This window comes from Emydura macquarii, unplaced genomic scaffold (genome assembly GCF_026122565.2).
Source record: "Emydura macquarii macquarii isolate MOO-44397 ecotype Brisbane River unplaced genomic scaffold, CSIRO-AGI_Emac_v2 contig_2288, whole genome shotgun sequence".
Taxonomy (NCBI): Eukaryota; Metazoa; Chordata; order Testudines; family Chelidae; genus Emydura; species Emydura macquarii.
In genome coordinates this window covers 307,831-326,452 of record NW_027132425.1, presented here as the reverse complement: position 1 = coordinate 326,452, position 18,622 = coordinate 307,831, and the positions used below count along the sequence as shown (strand labels likewise).

Here is an 18,622-nt window from a genome sequence, read left to right as displayed (position 1 = left end):
TGCTATTACCTCTCCTGCACTGGTGTGGGAGTTGATGGTGATTTTACAGGAGCCACCGCCATGGCAGTACACAGTTGTAGTCATTTCTTCACGAGTGAGGAGAGCCAGTATTTCCTCCTGGGATGGCACAAACTCCCTGGTCTTGGTTCTCTTCAGGGACTCACTGATGAACTGGGCATACCTGTCTATTTCCGTGCCTGGGAAGAGCTCTCTTATTCTAATTATAAAGAAAAGCAGAGAAGCTGTTACGTAGTGAACAGAAGAACATGCCCAAGTACTGACAGATTTCTACATAGCATGGATTGCCATAAGCACAGAAGCCCACAGAAAAGTGTTGCCAAATACAGCCATACAAAGAAAGGCCTGGATCCACAAAGGGACTTAGGCATTGCAATGCTCAGTGTCATGATGCCTAATATTTAGGTGCCTAGAAAATTCATGGAACAACAATGGGATCCACAAAGCCTGAGTTAGGCACCTAAGCGCCCCACATAATGAATGGGGGAGAGAGAGGCCTGAGAATGGGATCCACAAAAGCCAGTATGCTAGGCAGGGAACTGCCTAAGTTAGCCAATGGGAGGAGTGTCCCCTAAAGCCCTGCCCCATCAATGAATTAGGCATCTAAATCTGGATTGCAGGAAGGCTCCTTCCTGTTTGTGGTCCACAGTCAGGAGCCTCTCCCCTGGAGTCAGGCAGCTTAGATGCCTAAGTTGGTTCTTGTAAGAATGAGTTAGGTAGTTGCCTTACTCAACACAAAATGGACAGAGGAGCAAGAGGTGGTTACCCCCCTTATAAAGGACGGTTACTCACCTTGTAACTGTTGTTCTTCGAGATGTGTTGCTCATTCCCATTCCATTCTAGGTGCATGTGTGCCCAGAAATTTTTTGCCTTAGCAGTATTCGTAGGAGCTGACGCTGGCATCCTCTGGTGCCCTGTGCTCCTGCGTTGGTATATAAGGCGCTGCCAGCCCTGCATCCTCTCAGTTCCTTCTTGTCGGCAACCCCAGCAGCAGGGATGGAAGGCAGGTCATGGAATGGACATGAGCAACACATCTCAAAGAACAACAGTTACAAGGTGAGGAACCATCCTTTCTTCTTTGAATATTTGCTCATGTCGATTTCATTCTAGGTGACTGACAAGCAGTATTTCTAGTGGCAGGTTCAGACTTCACAGATGTGCCATCTGCAGCACTGCTCTCCTGAAGCTGGCACCATCCCGGGCCTGATGCATAATGGCGTAATGGGACGACAAAGTATGGGTCAGGTAGCAGCTCTCCAGCTCTCCTGGATAGGTACCTGTGCGGCCCAGCTAAGGGAGAGGGAGGGGCAGCAGAAGGCTCTGCAAGAGGCAATGTGAGAAAGGCCAGCAGGAAGCACTGCGGTGGTGAGCAGGAACCCGTTACAAGGATGCATGGGGGAACTCTAAGCATATGTCCAGGCTGTGTCTGCTTGGGAGGTATACTGAGGTCAGCCACAACTGCAGAGAACTGAGCCTTAGACATGCGTGGCGCACCATGTAAGTGCAGGCCACCATGTGCCCTAACAGTCTGAGGCAGGTTCATGCAGTTGTGAGAGGGGAAGTCTGAACGTGCATAATGAGATCCAACATGGCTCAGAATCGAGGTTCCAGGAGGCAGAATCGAGATTGCTCCTGTACACTCTAGCACTGGAGAGGGACAGGGTTGATTTCTGCTTATTTATGAGTAGGCCTAGGCACCACAGGTGGCCCTTGTTAGGTTGAGGTTGCGTTGGACCTGTGCTTGCGACCTGCTCCTGATGAGCCAGTCACCTAGGTAAGGGTAGAGCTGTATTCCCCACCATGCACTTTGTGAAAACCTTTGGGGCGGAAAGTCCGAAAGGCAGAGCCATGAACTGATAATGGCTTTGTTTCACCACAAACCGGAGGAATCTCCTGTCGCCAGGAAAAACTGAGATATGGAAATATGCATCTTTTAGGTCAAGGGCAGTATATCAGTCCCCTGGATCCAAGGAAGGAATGATGAAGGCTAGGAAGACCATGCGGAACTTCAGCCTCTTGGGATATTGAGGCAGTACAGGTCTAGAATAGGTCTGAGGCCTCCTTTGGCTTTGGGGAAAACGAAATGGCAAGAGTTAGAACTCTTTTCCTTCCATGTCCTGAGGGACTGTCTACGGTGCCCATCCGCTGGAGACCTTGCACCTCCTGAAAAAGAAGTTGCTCGTGAGAAGGGTCCCTGAAGAGGCACAGGGAAGGAAAGTGGTAGCGAGGTAAACTGAAAGGTGTAGCGTGACTCTATGGTATTGAGGATCCAGTCGTCTGAAGTGATCTGGGCCCAAGCAGGAAGGAAGGGGAACAGGCGGTTTGAAAACCAGCGGGCTGGATACTGAAATGGAGCTGGGGCATTGTCCTCAAGCGCACTTTCAAAATGATTGTCTCTGCCAGTCGGATGATGCGAGAGGCCTGATTGGGTCGTGGAGGAGGTCGGAGAGGGATGACGACGCTTAAAACTTCTATCCCTATCCTTTCTCCTATAGGAGACATATCAGGAAGGCCTTGAAAATCTGGGTTGCTGTGGTGGAGGCCAGAACTGCCTCCTAGAGGTCTGTGGCACATGCTGGCATAGCGAGCACAGGTGACCCTAGAATCCTTAAGGCGGTGGAGCCTTGCATCAGTCTGATCTGAAAAGAGGGCATTGCCTTCAAATGGGAGGTCTTGGATGGACTGCTGCACCTCCTGACACAGCCCTGATGACTGCAGCCATGAGCACCCTGCAATCAAGACCGCAGATGCCACTGACCTTGCCGCTGAACCCACGGCATTTAGCACCATCTGCAGGGCAGCCCTGGCTATGGCTCTACCCTCTTCTAAGATGGAGGCAAACTCCTGTCCGGACTCATGAGGAAGCAGTTCTTTGAATTTCAATAGGGAGTCCCTGATATTATAATTATACCACCCCAGCAATGCTTGCTGGTTGGAGATCCTGAACTGCAAACTGGCTGTGAAGTAAACTTTCCTTTCAAACAAGTCCAGTTTCTTTGAGTCCTTGTTTTTTTGTGATTGAGCTTGCATGACCCTGCCTATCTCTCGTTTGCCATTGCTACCCCTAAGAAACCCAGGATGAGAGAAGAGATATTCAAGCTCTTTTGTTGGGACATAATATTTCTTTTCAGCCCTCTTTGATGTAGGTGGTAGGAATGATGGAGTCTGCCACAGTATCTTAACCACTCTGAATACTTCGTCATGCACTGTTAGTGCGACCCTAGCCAGCACCGCAGCTGCCAGTACAGCAAAGAGGTTGTTCGTGAGTTCAAGCTCCTCTGCGTACAGGCCCAAATTGGACGCCACCCTTTTGAGGAGTTCCTGGTGGGCCCGAAGATCATCCAGTGGGATTGAGGGGGCTGCAGCAGCTATTGCCTCATCAGGAGATGAGGAAGATGATAGTAGCGTCGTGGATGGGGAAGGTATTTCCTCCTCCTGTGGCCGGGTCGGGGAGGCGTGTGGCTGCTGCTGTCTGGCCCTGTGATTTGATACCAGGGTCAGAAGCCGAGCCCTTGCTCTCTGCTGGGACCACTGGTGCCGTGGACCATTTACCTGACAATTGATAAGAGAAGTCCCGGAGCTCCAGGAATTACCCACAGATTCCAATAGGGTCACTGAACTGGCTATTGCCTTGGGGCCATCCTGTGATTGCAGGCCCCGCACCTGTCACTTGTGGCCCTGGTTGTCGATGCTGATGTGATCGGGCAGTAGGTGCCCCTTCAGAGCCTGAGGATGACGCATCTTTGCTTGGGGACCACAGCAGAGCTGTTGGTGCCCTCTTCCCCTAGCCACTGTGTGGAGCTGGGTAATGATGTCGCGGGGAGCAGGATAGGCACTGGTCATTTTAGGTATAGTACTGCTCTGGTGGAGAGCATCAGTGATGTGGCAAATAATGTGGTGCTGGGAACTGAGGTGCTGGGGAACGGTGCTGGGGGTCCTGTGTCTGGTGCCATACTGACAGCAATCAACATTGGGAGGGCAATGACTGGTACTGAGGCGAGCTGGACTAGGTAACTCCCATCTGGAGATAGTTGAGGGCTGGGAGTGTGTTGTTGGGGACCAGTTTTACAACAGTAGTGATCTTCTTTGGGCTGGTGACTGGGGCGTTATGGACCGGTGACTCTCAGACGACCACCTCGGTGGCTCCATCACAGGCCTTCCCTTGGACATTGGCACCTGTGCTGACTCTGGTACCAGCGGGAGGACTCTAGGCATAGGTGGCAAAGGCAGGACCATAAGGTCCGTGGCTGCCTAGAATGCCTCTGGCGTTGATAGCACTAATAGTTGGGGTCCCCTTCTGCTCCCAGGAGTCAAAGGTAGTTCCCTCAGCAGACTAACAGCTCTAGGAGGAGACGTTGCCTCCTGACTCCCCAATGTGGGTCCTGTGCCTGGTGAATGGCCTCTCTCCGAGAGTTGTTTCTTCTTCAGTATGGGTGACATGGAGCGGTGCTGAGAAGGGGCTGGTGCCAGAGGTGCACTCTGTACTGATGCGCTTGGCACAGAATCAGCATGGGATGGTTCTGAAGCCAGTCTCCATCAACGGGGATTTTAGGCATATGTCCCTGTCCTTTTGGGTTTGAGGTTTGAAGCCCTTGCAAATTTTACACTTCTCCCTTCTGTGCATTTCTCCCAAGCACTTCATACAGCTATCATGGGGGGTCATTGAGCGGGAAGGACTTATGACAAGAAGTACAGGGTTTAAAGCCCGGAGAACAGGGCATGCCCTGCCTGCGGCAACGACTCTAATGAGAGAACTATACCTATTTTTTTAACTATATACAGCAAGAAACAAAAAATCTATAGTAGAACTATGAGACAAGAACTATGGAGCATTTGCAAATGCAAGAGAAGGAAGGCGTTCCAGTAACTGTCACAGGTGGAAAACAGGACCTGAGAGGGTGCAGGCCTGGTGGCGCCTTATATATCAACACATGAGCACGGGGCTCCAGAGGGCACCAGAGCCGGCCCCTACAGATACTGCTAAGGCAAAAGATTTCCAGTGACTGTGCATGTGGGTGTACACACACCTAGAATGGACTAAACATAAGCAGGCACTCAAAAACTGGTTAGAACATTCATCCAGGGGAGACAGATTTTATTCTCCCCCTCTTTCTGAAGGGGAGAAAGGATTTGAATAGGGGTCTCCCTTATCTTTCAGGAGAGTACTCTAACCACTGGGCTATGGGATATTCTGATGTACGACTCCCTCAACCTCTCCTGTTGATGCTGTTCCATTGTGTTTAAATTTATAAAGAGTCAGAGATAGAGAGAGAGAGAGTGATCAAGAAAGAGAAAATAGCCCCGTGGTTAGAGCTGTGACGCTGGCAGGCCAGGTTCCAGCTCTTGCCATTAGCTAAAAACTGACACACTCATAGCTGGAGATCAGAGCAGTTCACTTGTATGTTAGTTTTCCCAAAATAGCTATTAGTTTTATATGAATGTATTTAGTGTTTAGACTCTATGGAATGCTTGTAAGTTGCTGCATTAATTAATTTCACTTGTAATGTCTATATACCAGGCTATAAGAAAATATCTAAGTTTTGCTTTATAACTTTGAAAATGCTTGCTCTGAATTTGTGAACCTAGGCCTGGGAATCATCCCACCAGCTCATCCAGGAACACTATCAAAATTTAAGTGGGCCATTATAAGACCAAAGCTTTATTAATCACTCCATCCACCCATGGACAAGTATGTGCAAAAGGTTTTACCCCATCACTTCGAATGCTAGAGGAGAGAAATAAAAACAGTTGATGTGAAGATTTTTCATCTCTTTCCTGTTTGAACTCTCACAGGTCTAGAGACACAAAAAGATCCCAGAGATCCCAGGGGGCACCCTGAAAGCCACTTTGAACTGACAGATCTCTACAAATATGTTACTCATAGGATGTAGATGGTAACTCATTTGTGTGTATATGTTTGCTTGCTTTTGTAGTAGACAAGTGAGAGCCTGAGACATAAGGCCTACTATAACAGGCCAGGTATGAGGCCTGAGCTAAAGTAATAATCAAGCCCTGCTGTTATAAAGCAAAGTTAGCAGAAGTCATGCTGTGAATGCTGGCAGGCTCACAGTAAGTGGCAAGAACAGAGCTGATACACACATTCCTAAAGAAGTACTAGGTACAGAACACTCATGCAGGCCCATTCCAGAAAGGTACCAAAACATCCCAATACCCCACAAATAATGAGGGCTTACTGACCTCTCAGAATGACAATATGATGGATAGAGATGTTTTGGCTGAGCCATCTGGTACAAGGTATCTTACCACATCAGAGGGTGGCAACTACACACATCAGAGTGGCAATACTCAACTTGTTTGTATTAGTGTATAAAGGAGGGTCTCAAAGGGAGTGTCTTGGTCCAGCCGAGGGGGAAACAGAAAGTCCCATCGTTTATTGAGCTGTACTAGGACCATGCTTTGTCTACGATAAACCTGGCCTGGCGCCTTCGTGACCGAAATGGATCTCTGGTTTTATTGGATAATCCAGTCATGGTTTGATGTATCAATTATCTGCACAGAGCTGGGACAGCATACACACTGGGAGAACACATGTGCAGCCAACAACTGACAGCACTGGACCCCTACCTCTGATCTGGTAAGTAAACGAGCTGTCTTCTATAGGAATTGCAATATAACATGACAGAAAATCATGAGGTGGGTAACCCTCTTATCCCTTCTCTGCAAATCCCCCCAGAGTTTAATAAGGTATGGACAACTCGCTGGGTTGCCAGCAAAAGAGGTCCATATGAATTTAAAGAAGATAGTGGGGAAGAAATATGAAATGGAATTTGTAAGGCTAGGGCAGAGACTGTAGCCTGGGAAAATAAGAGTAAAAAAAACATGCCACAAAATTGTTGAGGCAACTGACAGAAACTAAGAAAGAGTTAAAAGAATTAAGAAAAGCAACAGAGCCCTGGAACGCGCCCACTCTCCTGGCAGAGCAGCAAGCAGTCCAGACACATTATACGTTGCAACAAGCACAGGAACAGAATAAAACAGTAAAAAAAATCTGTGAAAAAGAGAAGTGCCATCCCCTGTTATAAATATTTGTGATCTACCTCAGGCTTCAGGTAGCTACACTGTGCCTGACGAATGGGGACAGAAATGGAAAAAGGTGGCCCTAGCAAAATAAAAAAATGAAGCAGGGGATACCACATTGCAACCACCACCATATGATAAAAGCAAGGTTCCAGTAAAACTTAAACCAAGACCTAGGCCTGGTCTACACTAGAGAGCTTTGTCGACAAAAGTCAGGTTTTTCTCAAAAAAACAGTACTGGAGCACACCCTACAATCACCCCCTGCTGACAAACTGCCCTGTTATTTCGACAAAATAAAACCACTTTGAAGAGAGGTGTAGGGCTTTTGTCAGCAGAGCTAGGGCAACGCAGTGTCAGTGTAGACATTGCATCCCCTTACAGTGGTGGAGAGGCTGTCATTCTTATCAATTTCACTGATCTGGGAGTGGGGCGAGAAGCCCTGTCCGCTGCAAGCCTGGGGCAGCTGTTTCCTGGCTCCCAGCTGCAAACCGGGACCAGGCAAGCCACAGACAGCTGGAGCCCAGCTCTTGGCTACGAGCCGGGATTGGACGGGATGTAGCAGGGAGTGGCTGCTGCCCACTGCGAGCTGGAACGCGGGCAGCTGGAGCCTGGCTCCTGGCTGCGAACCAGGACTAAGCAGGACATGGGCAGCTGTTGCCTGGCTCCCTGCTCTGGGGCAGGATGCATGCAGCTGCTGTCCGGCTCCCGGCTGCGAGCCAGGACCGAGTAGCTGCAGCCTAGTTATTGGCTCAAAGCTCGGACGCAAGCAGCTGCCACCTGGCTCCCAGCTGCGAGCCAGGACTGAGCAGGACGTGTCCCAGCTCCAAGCTAGGACCAGGTGGGACGTGGCAGCTGCAGCCACGCTCCCAGCTGGGATCAGGGAGGGGAGAAGTGCCCGCACGGCAGCTCCCAGCTGGGACCAGGGAGTAGTGGGGGACAGCCGACAAGGAGCTCAGGAGAGATGAGTCTTTCAGCTCCTCACACTGCCCCTTAGGTTGGTGGAAGTGCTCCTGATGACTGACCCAAGGAGAGCAGTCTGGATGTGAGCCACCACTGTAATCATAGCGGTGGCTGAAAGTCAACATATCTTATGTCAACTTATTTTTCTAGTGTAGACAAGGCCTTAGACTGATGCCTGTCAGAACGGGAGAAGTAAGTGAACAGGAGGGAGAAATAGCAAACAATACTTTCACTGGACTGGTAAATCAGATAAAGGAGAAAATGGAACAGTTCACAGAGCACATTAGAAGACAGGAGATGCGACTTGATCGCAGGGGAATGGACAGGAAAAAAAACTGAAAGTGAAAAACAGAATAAGCAATTTAACATCTAGAATTAATGCACTAAACTCATGGAGTTGCCCAGAAACAGTTAACTACAGCAGGCAAGGGCACTCCTGCAATCCATTTGGCATGCAGAAAAAGGCAACAGACACCGGGAGAACAAATTCAGATTTTGCAAGAGCAGATAATGATCCCCCTCTCCTCTCAGAGCCAGGATAAAAACGAGAGGTGCAGGTTCCCAACTGCCTTAACCCACCCCCTCTCTTCACTCAGAGCTACTAATACAAACCAGGTACAAGCTTTACTTTAAATAAATCCAGTAAGCTAATTATTTTAACCCATCAGGGAAACTAGAGAAGTGTGCTGCTTGCCTGGAGCTAGGATTCAGGATGTGATGGAGAGACTGCCAAGACTCATCAAGTCCTCAGACCGCTACCCCTTCCTACTTCTCCACGTGAGCACCAATGACACTGCCAAGAACGATCTTGAGCAGATCACTGCGGACTATGTGGCTCTGGGAAGAAGGATAAAGGAGTTTGACGCGCAAGTGGTGTTCTCATCCATCCTCCCTGTTGAAGGAAAAGGCTCAGGTAGGGACCTTCGCATTGCGGAAGTAAATGCGTGATTACACAGGTGGTGTCGGAGAAGGGGCTTTGGATTCTTCGATCATGGGATGTTGTTCCACGAAGAAGGATTAGGACCTGGGGGTAACGGTGGATAAAAAGCTGGATATGAGTCAGCAGTGTGCCCTGGTTGTCAAGAAGGCTAATGGCATATTGGGCTGCATTAGGAGGGGCATTGCCAGCAGGTCACGGGAAGTGATTATTCCCCTCTATTCAGCATTGGTGAGGCCGCATTTAGAATATTGTGTCCAGTTTTGGGCCCCCCACTACAAAAAGGATGTGGACAAGTTAGAGAGAGTGCAGCGGAGGGCAACAAAAATGATTAGGGGGCTGGAGCACAGGACTTATGAGGAGAGGCTGAGGGAACTGGGCTTGTTTAGTCTGCAAAAGAGAAGAATGAGGGGGGATTTGATAGCGGCCTTTAACTACCTGAAAGGGGGTTCCAGGGAGGATGGAGCTAGGCTGTTCTCAGTGGTGGCAGATGACAGAACAAGGAGCAATGGTCTCAAGTTGCAGGGCGGGAGGTCTAGGTTGGACATTAGGAAAAAGTTTTTTACTAGGAGGGTGGTGAAGCACTGGAATGTGTTACCTAGGGAATTGGTGGAATCTCCATCCTTAGAGGTTTTTAAGCTGAGGCTTGACAAAGCCCTGGCTGGGATGATATAGCTGAGGTTAGTCCTGCTTTGAGCAGGGGGTTGGACTAGATGACCTCCTGAGGTCCCTTCCAACTCTAATCGTCTATGATTCTATGATTACTAGGAAGAGACGGGATTCACCTAACCAAGAGAGGGAAGAGTATCTTCGCAGACAGGCTGGCTAACCTAGTGAGGAGGGCTTTAAACTAGCTTCAAGGAGACATAAGCCCGAAGGTAAGTGGGGAAGTGGGACACCACAAGGAAGCAAAAGGAGGAGGATGCAGCAGGGGAGGCCTCCTGATTCATACTGAGAAAGTAGGACAATTGGCTAGTTATCTCAAGTGCCTATACACAAGTGCAAGAAGCCTGGGAAACAAGCAAGAGGAACTGGAAGTCCTGGCACAGTCAAGAAACTACGACATGATTGGAATAACTGAGACTTGGTGGAGTAACTCACAGAACTGGAGCACTGTCATGGATGGGTATAAACTGTTCAGGAAGGACAGGCAGGGGCGAAAGGGTGGAGGAGTTGCACTGTATGTAAGAGAGCTCTATGATTGCTCTAAACTCCAGTATGAAACTGGAGATAAGCCAGATGAGAGTCTCTGGATTAAGGTTAGAAGCAAGAACAATAAGGGTGATGTCGTGGTGGGTATCTGTAACAGACCACCAGACCAGGAGGACGTGGTAAATGAGGTTTTCTTCAGTCAACTAGGGAAAGTTTCCAGTTCACAGGACCTGATTCTCATGGGGGACTCCAATCATCCTGACATCTGCTGGAAGAGCAATACAGCAGAGCACAAATAATCCAGGAAGTTTTTGGATAGTGTTGCAGACAACTTCCTGGGGCAAGTGCTGGAGCAACCAACTAGGGGCTGTACTTCTCTTGACCTGCTGCTTACCAACAGGGAATATTTGGTAGGGGAAGTAGAAATAGGTGGCAACCAAGGCAGCAGTGACCATGAGATTGTTGAGTTCGGGATCCTGACAAAAGGAAGAAAGGAGAACAGCAGGATACAGACAATGGACTTCAGAAAAGCAGACTTTGACTCTCTCTCCTGATGGGCAGGATCCCCTGGGAGGCTAATATGAGGGGGAAAGGAATCCAAGAGAGCTGGCTATATTTTAAAGAAACCTTATTGAGGGCACAGGAACAAACCATCCCAATGTGCAGAAAGAATAGCAAACACGGTAGGCGTCCAGCTTGGCTTAACAAAAAAGTCTTTGGTGAACTTAAACACAAAAAAGAAGCTTACAAGAAGTGGAAGCTTGGTCAGATGACTAGGGAGGAGTATAAAAACGCTGCTCGAACATGCAGGAATGAAATCAGGAAGGCCAAAGCACAATTGGAGTTGCAGCTAGCAAGGGACGTGAAGGGGAATAAGAAGGGTTTCTACAGGTATGTTACCAACAAGAGGAAGATTAGGGAAAGTGTGGGCCCCTTAGAGAATGAGGGAGGCAACCTAGTGACGGAGGATGTGGAGAAAGCTGAGGTACTCAATGCCTTTTTTGCCTCTGTCTTCACAGACAAGATCAGCTCCCAGACTTCTGCACTGGGCGGCACAGAATGGGAAGAAGGTGAACATCCCGCAGTGCTGAAGGAACAGGTCCAAGACTATTTAGAAAGATTGGACATACACAAGTCCATGGGGCCAGATGCAATGCACCGGAGGGTGCTGAGGGAGTTGGCTGATATGATTTCAGAGCCATTGGCTATTATCTTTGAAAGCTCGTGGCAACAGGGGGAGGTCCCTGAGGACTGGAAAAAAGCAAATATATTGCCCATCTTCAAGAAAGGGAGGAAAGAGGATACAGGGAACCACAGACCGGTCAGCCTCACCTCAATCCCTGGAAAAATCATGGAGCAGGTCCTCAAGGAATCCATTTTAAGGCACTTGGAAGAGAGGAAGGTGATCAGGAACAGTCAACACGGATTCACCAAGGGAAAGTCATGCCTGACCAACCTGATTGCTTTCTATGAAGAGGTGACTGGCTCTGTGGATGTGGGGAAAGCGGTGGACGTGATATACCTTGACTTTAGCAAAGCTTTTGATACGGTCTCTCACAGTATTCTTATCAGCAAGTTAAAGAAGTATGGGTTGGATGAATGGACTATAAAATGGATAGAGAACTGGCTAGAGTATAGGGCTCAACGAGTAGTGATCAATGGCTCCATGTCTTGATGGCAGCCGGTCACAAGCGGAGTGCCCCAGGAGTCGGCGCTGGGGCCGGTTTTGTTCAACATCTTCATTAATGATCTAGAGGATGGGGTAGATTGCACCCTCAGCAAGTTTGCAGATGATACTAAGCTAGGGGGAGTGGTAGATACCCTGGAAGGTAGGGATAGGATACAGAAGGACCTAAACAAACTGGAGGATTGGGCCAAAAGAAATCTGATGAGGTTCAACAACGACAAGTGCAGAGTCCTGCACTTAGGATGAAAGAATCCCAGGCACAGCTACAGACTGGGGACCGACGAGCTAGGCAGCAGTTCTGCAGAAAAGGACCTGAGGGTTAAAGTGGAGAAGAAGCTGGATATAAGTCAGCAGTGTGCCCTGGTTGCCAAGAAGGCTAATAGCATATTGGGCTGCATTAGTAGGAGCATTGCCAGCAGATCACGGGAAGTGATTATTCCCCTCTATTCGGCATTGGTGAGGCCACATTTGGAGTATTGTGTCCAGTTTTGGGCCCCCCACTAGAAAAAAGATGTGGAGAAGTTGGAGAGAGTCCAGCGGAGGACATCAAAAATTATCAGGGGGCTGGAGCACAAGACTTACGAGAGGCTGAGGGAACTAGGCTTGTTTAGTCTGCAGGAGGGAAGAATGAGGGAAGAATCAGGGAACTGATGGGCAGGATTCCCTGGGAGGCTAATATGAGGGGGAAAGGAACCCAAGAGAGCTGGCTGTATTTTAAGGAGACCTTATTGAGGGCACAAGAGCAAACCATCCCGATGTGCAGAAAGAATAGCAAATATGGTAGGCGTCCAGCTTGGCTTAACAAAGAAGTCTTTGGCGAACTTAAACGCAAAAAAGAAGCTTACAAGAAGTGGAAGCTTGGTCAGATGACTAGGGAGGATTATATAAACACTGCTCGAACGTGCAGGAATGAAATGAGGAAGGCCAAAGCACAATTGGAGTTGCAGCTAGCAAGGGACGTGAAGGGGAACAAAAAGGGTTTCTACAGGCATGTTGCCAACAAGAGGAAGATTCGGGAAAGTGTAGGCCCCTTAAAGAAAGGGGGAGGCGACCTAGTGACGGAGGATGTGGAGAAAGCTGAGGTACTCAATGCCTTTTTTGCCTCTGTCTTCACAGACAAGATCAGCTCCCAGACTGCTGTACTGGGTGGCACAGAATGGGAAGGAGGCGAACATCCCGCAGTGCTGAAGGAACAGGTTCAAGACTATTTAGAAGGATTGGACATTCACAAGTCCATGGGGCCGGATGCAATGCACCCGAGGGTGCTGAGGGAGTTGGCTGAGGTGATTTCAGAGCCATTGGCTATTATCTTTGAAAGCTCATGGCAACAGGGGGAGGTCCCTGAGGACTGGAAAAAAGCAAATATAGTGCCCATCTTCAAAAAAGGGAGGAAAGAGGATCCGGGGAACTACAGACCGGTCAGCCTCACCTCAATCCCTGGAAAGATCATGGAGCAGGTCCTTAAGGAATCCATTTTAAGGCACTTGGAAGAGAGGAAGGTGATCAGGAACAGTCAACACGGATTCACCAAGGGAAAGTCATGCCTGACCAACCTGATTGCTTTCTATGATGAGGTGACTGGCTCTGTGGATGTAGGGAAGGCGGTGGACGTGATATACCTTGACTTTAGCAAAGCTTTTGATACGGTTTCTCACAGTATTCTTATCAGCAAGTTAAAGAAGTATGGGTTGGATGAAAGGACTATAAAATGGATAGTGAACTGGCTAGAGCATAGGGCTCAATGAGTAGTGATCAATGGCTCCATGTCTAGCTGGCAACCGGTCACAAGCGGAGTTCCCCAGGGGTCGGTCCTGGGGCCGGTTTTGTTCAACATCTTTATTAATGATCTGGAGGATGGGGTAGATTGCACCCTCAGCAAGTTTGCGGACGACACTAAGCTGGGGGGAGTGGTAGATACCCTGCAAGGTAGAGATAGGATACAGAGTGACCTAAACAAACTGGAGGATTGGGCCAAAAGAAATCTAATGAGGTTCAACAAAGAAAAGTGCAGAGTCCTCCACTTAGGAAGAAAGAATCCCATGCACAGCTATAGACTGGGGACCGACGAGCTGGGCAGCAGCTCTGCAGAAAAGGACCTGGGGGTAACGGTGGATAAAAAGCTGGATATGAGTCAGCAGTGTGCCCTGGTTGGCAAGAAGGCCAATGGCATATTGGGCTGCATTAGGAGGGGCATTGCTAGCAGGTCACGGGAAGTGATTATTCCCCTCTATTCGGCATTGGTGAGGCCGCATTTAGAATATTGTGTCCAGTTTTGGGCCCCCCAATACAAAAAGGATGTGGACAAGTTGGAGAGAGTCCAGCGGAGGGCAACAAAAATGATTAGGGGGCTGGAGCACAGGACTTATGAGGAGAGGCTGAGGGAACTGGGCTTGTTTAGTCTGCAAAAGAGAAGAGTGAGGGGGGATTTGATAGCGGCCTTTAACTACCTGAAAGGGGGGTCCAGGGAGGATGGAGGTAGGCTGTTCTCAGTGGTGGCAGATGACAGAACAAGGAGCAACGGTCTCAAATTGCAGTGGGGGAGATCTAGGTTGGACATTAGGAAATAGTTTTTCACTAGGAGGGTGGTGAAGCACTGGAATGGGTTACCTAGGGAGGTGGTGGAATCTCCATCTTTAGAGGTTTTTAAGCTGTGGCTTGACAAAACCCTTGCTGGGATTATTTAGCTGAGGTTAGTCCTGCTTTGAGCAGGGGGTTGGACTAGATGACCTCCTGAGCTCCCTTCCAACTCTATGATTCTATGATTCAGGAATGCGCAACAGCTGGAAATATTCCTAACTTTCTTGAAGATATGATTGCCAAGCAACAGATATACAGCCTGCTTTTAATCCTAATCACTGACTAATATTTGAAACATGGGCATTCCTTATTCCATATAGCCAAGTTTTAAAATAAAGTAAATGCCTTAAATCACTAAATTAATACAATACATTTGACAAAACTTGATATGAATTTTCTTTCCAATTCTTATTAATTTTTTCAATAAAAATGTAATAACTTGCTTATTTAAATGTTTAACTCTTTGGTTTATCTGTCTATTTTCTAAAATGTATTGCCTTAATAATTTTACCTCTTAATGCCTTATCTTGTATAGTTATAAATATGTGTGGTGCCATTTGTTTTTAATTGTAAATTTGTCCTGCATGTATGTGTGTTGTATGTGTCACGTGACTACTTTTTTTTCCATTTTGTTTCAACAAAAGTCAATTTTATACTTTTTAAAATATAAGTGGTACCACACTATTGCAATATTATGGTTGGGGTATAAACATCATAATATCATTAATTTTTTTTTTTGCAAACCTCAGAAAAGCCTCATTTATAAACATATGTACATATGTTTTTGCCTCAACATATAATGCAATTGCAAACAAAAATAATTTTTTATTAATCACAAATTTTTTATTCACAGGAAAAAATGTAAGGGAAAACCTCAATAATCATGCAGATAATATTAGCAAAATATCAATTTCTTGTTTGAGTTTTTATAAATTTGCTTGCACCTTTATTAAATATTGCAATATAGTTATAAGAATATTATAGCAAAAATGGTTAAAAAAAAAACGAAACCAAACATAGTATATATAGTTATATAGCAAAATATTGAAGCTAACAAAACAATTTCCACAGGTTTCCACCTTGGTATCCCCAAATACAACTAAGTAGTTTAAAAGTTTGATACCCTCAAAGTATTTGCACAGACATGTATCTAAAATTGATTTTGATTTAATTTTTAATTTATTTAATTTTAGTTTAACTTTTCTTTTATGCTATGTTGAAGGGAAGTAGTGGTTGTTAAAGTTTGTGCCTCAACAGTTAACAAAAGAGGAACTGGTATTACAAGCATATTAACTCTAAAAAAACTTGAGGAAAAATTCTGTTACTAACTCTTTTGGTCAAACAGAGTGTTCTGCAGGGGAAAGCAGTACACCTTCTCATGGAAGATTGTGAGCATCTATTTTAGTAGTTAAGCATTATATTTAGTATAGAATATTAGTAATGCACCTCAAGTAAAAATAATCTGTACAACAATTGCAAAAGTATAACTTGTGTTATAAAAGACTTGGTCCTTAGTACATTGTAAACAAAATATTAAGTTTTGGTTATTGAAAAAAAGAGAAGATAAATGTAAAACAAACATGCAAAAATTTTATTATGTTAACTAACCATAAACTGTTTAAGGTTGCATCCCACAGACCAAGACACCAGAAGATATCACATCCTGAAGACGCCAGAAGACATCAGTACCCAGTAAAGAAAACCCCAAGCATTAAGAAAAGAAAAATGAAGTACTTTATAAATAACAGACTGGTCTAGTATCCACTTCAGTATACCATGTATGGACAATTAAATTGGCAATCAGCTAGAAAACCACTAGCTGGACCAGATTAATCGGTCATTTGATTTGCATTTGGGTACTGTGTAAAAGCAACTGTATTATTACTGTATTCATAGAATCATATAAGATTAGGGTTGGACAGGACCTCGGGAGGTCACCTAGTCCAACGCCCTGCTCAAAGCAGGACCAACCCCAATTAAACCATCCCAGCCAGGGCTTTGTCAAGCCACACTTAAAAAACCTCTAAGGATGGAGATTCCACCACCTCCCTAGGTAACTCATTCCAGTGCTTCACCACCCTCCTAGTGAAAACGTTTTTCCTAATATCCAACCTAGACCTCCCCAATGCAACTTGAGACCATTGCTCCTAGTTCTGTCATCTACTACCACTGAAAACAGCCTACCTCCATCCTCGGTGGAACCCCCTTTTGTATAGTTAAAGGCTGCTATCAAATCCCCTCTCATTCTTCTCTTCTGCAGATTAAACAAGCCTAGTTCCCTCAGCCTCGCCTCATAAGTCATGTGCTCCAGCCCCCTAATCATTTTTGTTGTCCTCTATTGGACTCTTTCCAATTTGTCCACATCCTTTCTGTAGTGGGGGGCCCAAAACTGGACACAGTACTCCAAATGAGGCCTCAGAAGAGCTAAATAGAGGGGAACAATCACTTCCCTTCATCTGCTGGCAATGCTCCTACTAATGCAGCCCAATACGCCATTAGCCTTCTTGGCAATGTTGACTCATACCCAGCTTATTGTCCACTGTAACCCCCAGATTCTTTTCTGCAGAACTGCTGCCTAGCCCGTCGGTCCCCAGTCTGTAGTCATGTATGGGATTCTTCCATCCTAAGTACAGGCCTCTGCACTTGTCCTTGTTGAACCTCATCAGATTTCTTTTGGCCAATCCTCCAATTTGTTTAAGTCACTCGGTATCCTATACCTGCCCTCCAGTTTATCTACCACTCCCCCAGCTTAGTGTCATCTGCAAACTTGCTGAGTGCGCAATCCACCCCATCCTGCAGATCAGGGGTGTCAAAGTTATCTGGCCACAAGGGCCATTTAAGATAAAAATGTTCATTTGGCAGGCTGCATTGTATTAAAAAAAAAATTAAAGGGGCAGTGGTGAAGTGGGTAGCGCTCTCACCTCACAGCTCCAGTGTCTGGGATTTAAACCCCGATCCCGGCTCTGTCTGTGTGGAGTTTGCATGATGTTCTCTCCATGTCTATGCAAGTTTTTCCGAGCACACTGATTTTCCTCCCACCTTCATGCTGGTTAGGTTAATTGGCTCCCTTATGTGATTATATGTATGCCTCTGAGTGTGTGTGTGTGCATGCGCGCCCTACTATGTACTGGTGACCTGTCCAGGCTGTACCATGCCTTTCACCAATAACAGTCAAGATAGGCACCAGTGCCCTGTAACCCTGAATAAGGAATAAGCGGGTAAGGAGAGTGAGTGAGTGAGTGAATAATAAAAATTAGGTCAATATACTAGTTCAAATAATATATTACTCAGCACTACATTATTCAAATAAACTTAAAATGAAAAAAAAAATGTCAGTCAATAAGTTCAATGTAAATATTACTTGATGACTATGCATATCTAGAAGCTGTTTTAGAACAAAGAACATCATCACAATTGCTCACTCACTCACTTTCCATACCCGCTTAATACTCTATTTTATTATTGATAATAAAATGAAAAAAATTAAGTATTTTACTTTCAATTAAAAGATCTACTAATATACAATACATTTCAGAGTACATAAAGCATTACCACATTTCAACTAAAATTAAGTTTTACTGAGTAAAAATTCAAATTAAATTTACCTTTTACGACTTCTGCCCAGAAACCTGATACTTCTTCTCTCGCACCAATGTTTTTATATCTGGTTCTAAGTCCCTAGAGGTGGCCACTTGCAACACAGCAGCCAGATGTTCATATGTAATCTTTGATCTGATTTGTTTAGATTCATTGTAGAAAAGAGCTGTTCACAAATTTAAGTACTTCCAAATAAACTCAGGATTTTTCCAAAAAGATATGCCAATTTGGGGAAGTCTTTGAATGAAACATATTGGTAGAAATCTTGCTGTGGCACTTCACTGAATTGATCCATAAAATGCTGTTTGCACTGAAACTCGATTATCTCCATTTAAAGATCTGGCGGAGCCGTTCTTACATCAAAGGTAAAGGGGTATGCAAACAACTGAAACCTGTCTTGATGAGACAAAGTCTTGAAATCAGCAATCAAATTCTTTGGCAGGTTTGATCATTTTTCACTGTAGCGCTTGTAATCTTCATCTCCAGAAGTATCTTTGTGTAGGTCTTGAATCGCTCTGCATGCACTGAAGTGAACAAAATTTCCATTTGACCCCCTGTTGCTGCCACAAATTGAGCTTGGCTTTGAAAGCTCTCACCTCTTCATCCATTCGCGTCACAATCTGCTTGGGCCCTTGGACCCTTCTTGTTTAAAATA

The 18,622-nt window shown here is 46.1% G+C and overlaps 1 protein-coding gene across 1 annotated transcript in view; it reads right to left on the bottom strand.

Moving 5' to 3' along the window:
- The window catches only part of LOC137161235 (unconventional myosin-X-like), a 279,065-nt gene that overhangs the window by 31,652 nt on the left and 228,791 nt on the right, over positions 1-18,622 (bottom strand). The window contains exon 36 of the mRNA XM_067560340.1: positions 10-217. Within this exon, the coding sequence (XP_067416441.1) occupies positions 10-217 (208 nt within the window). The remainder of the gene's footprint in view (positions 1-9; positions 218-18,622) is intronic.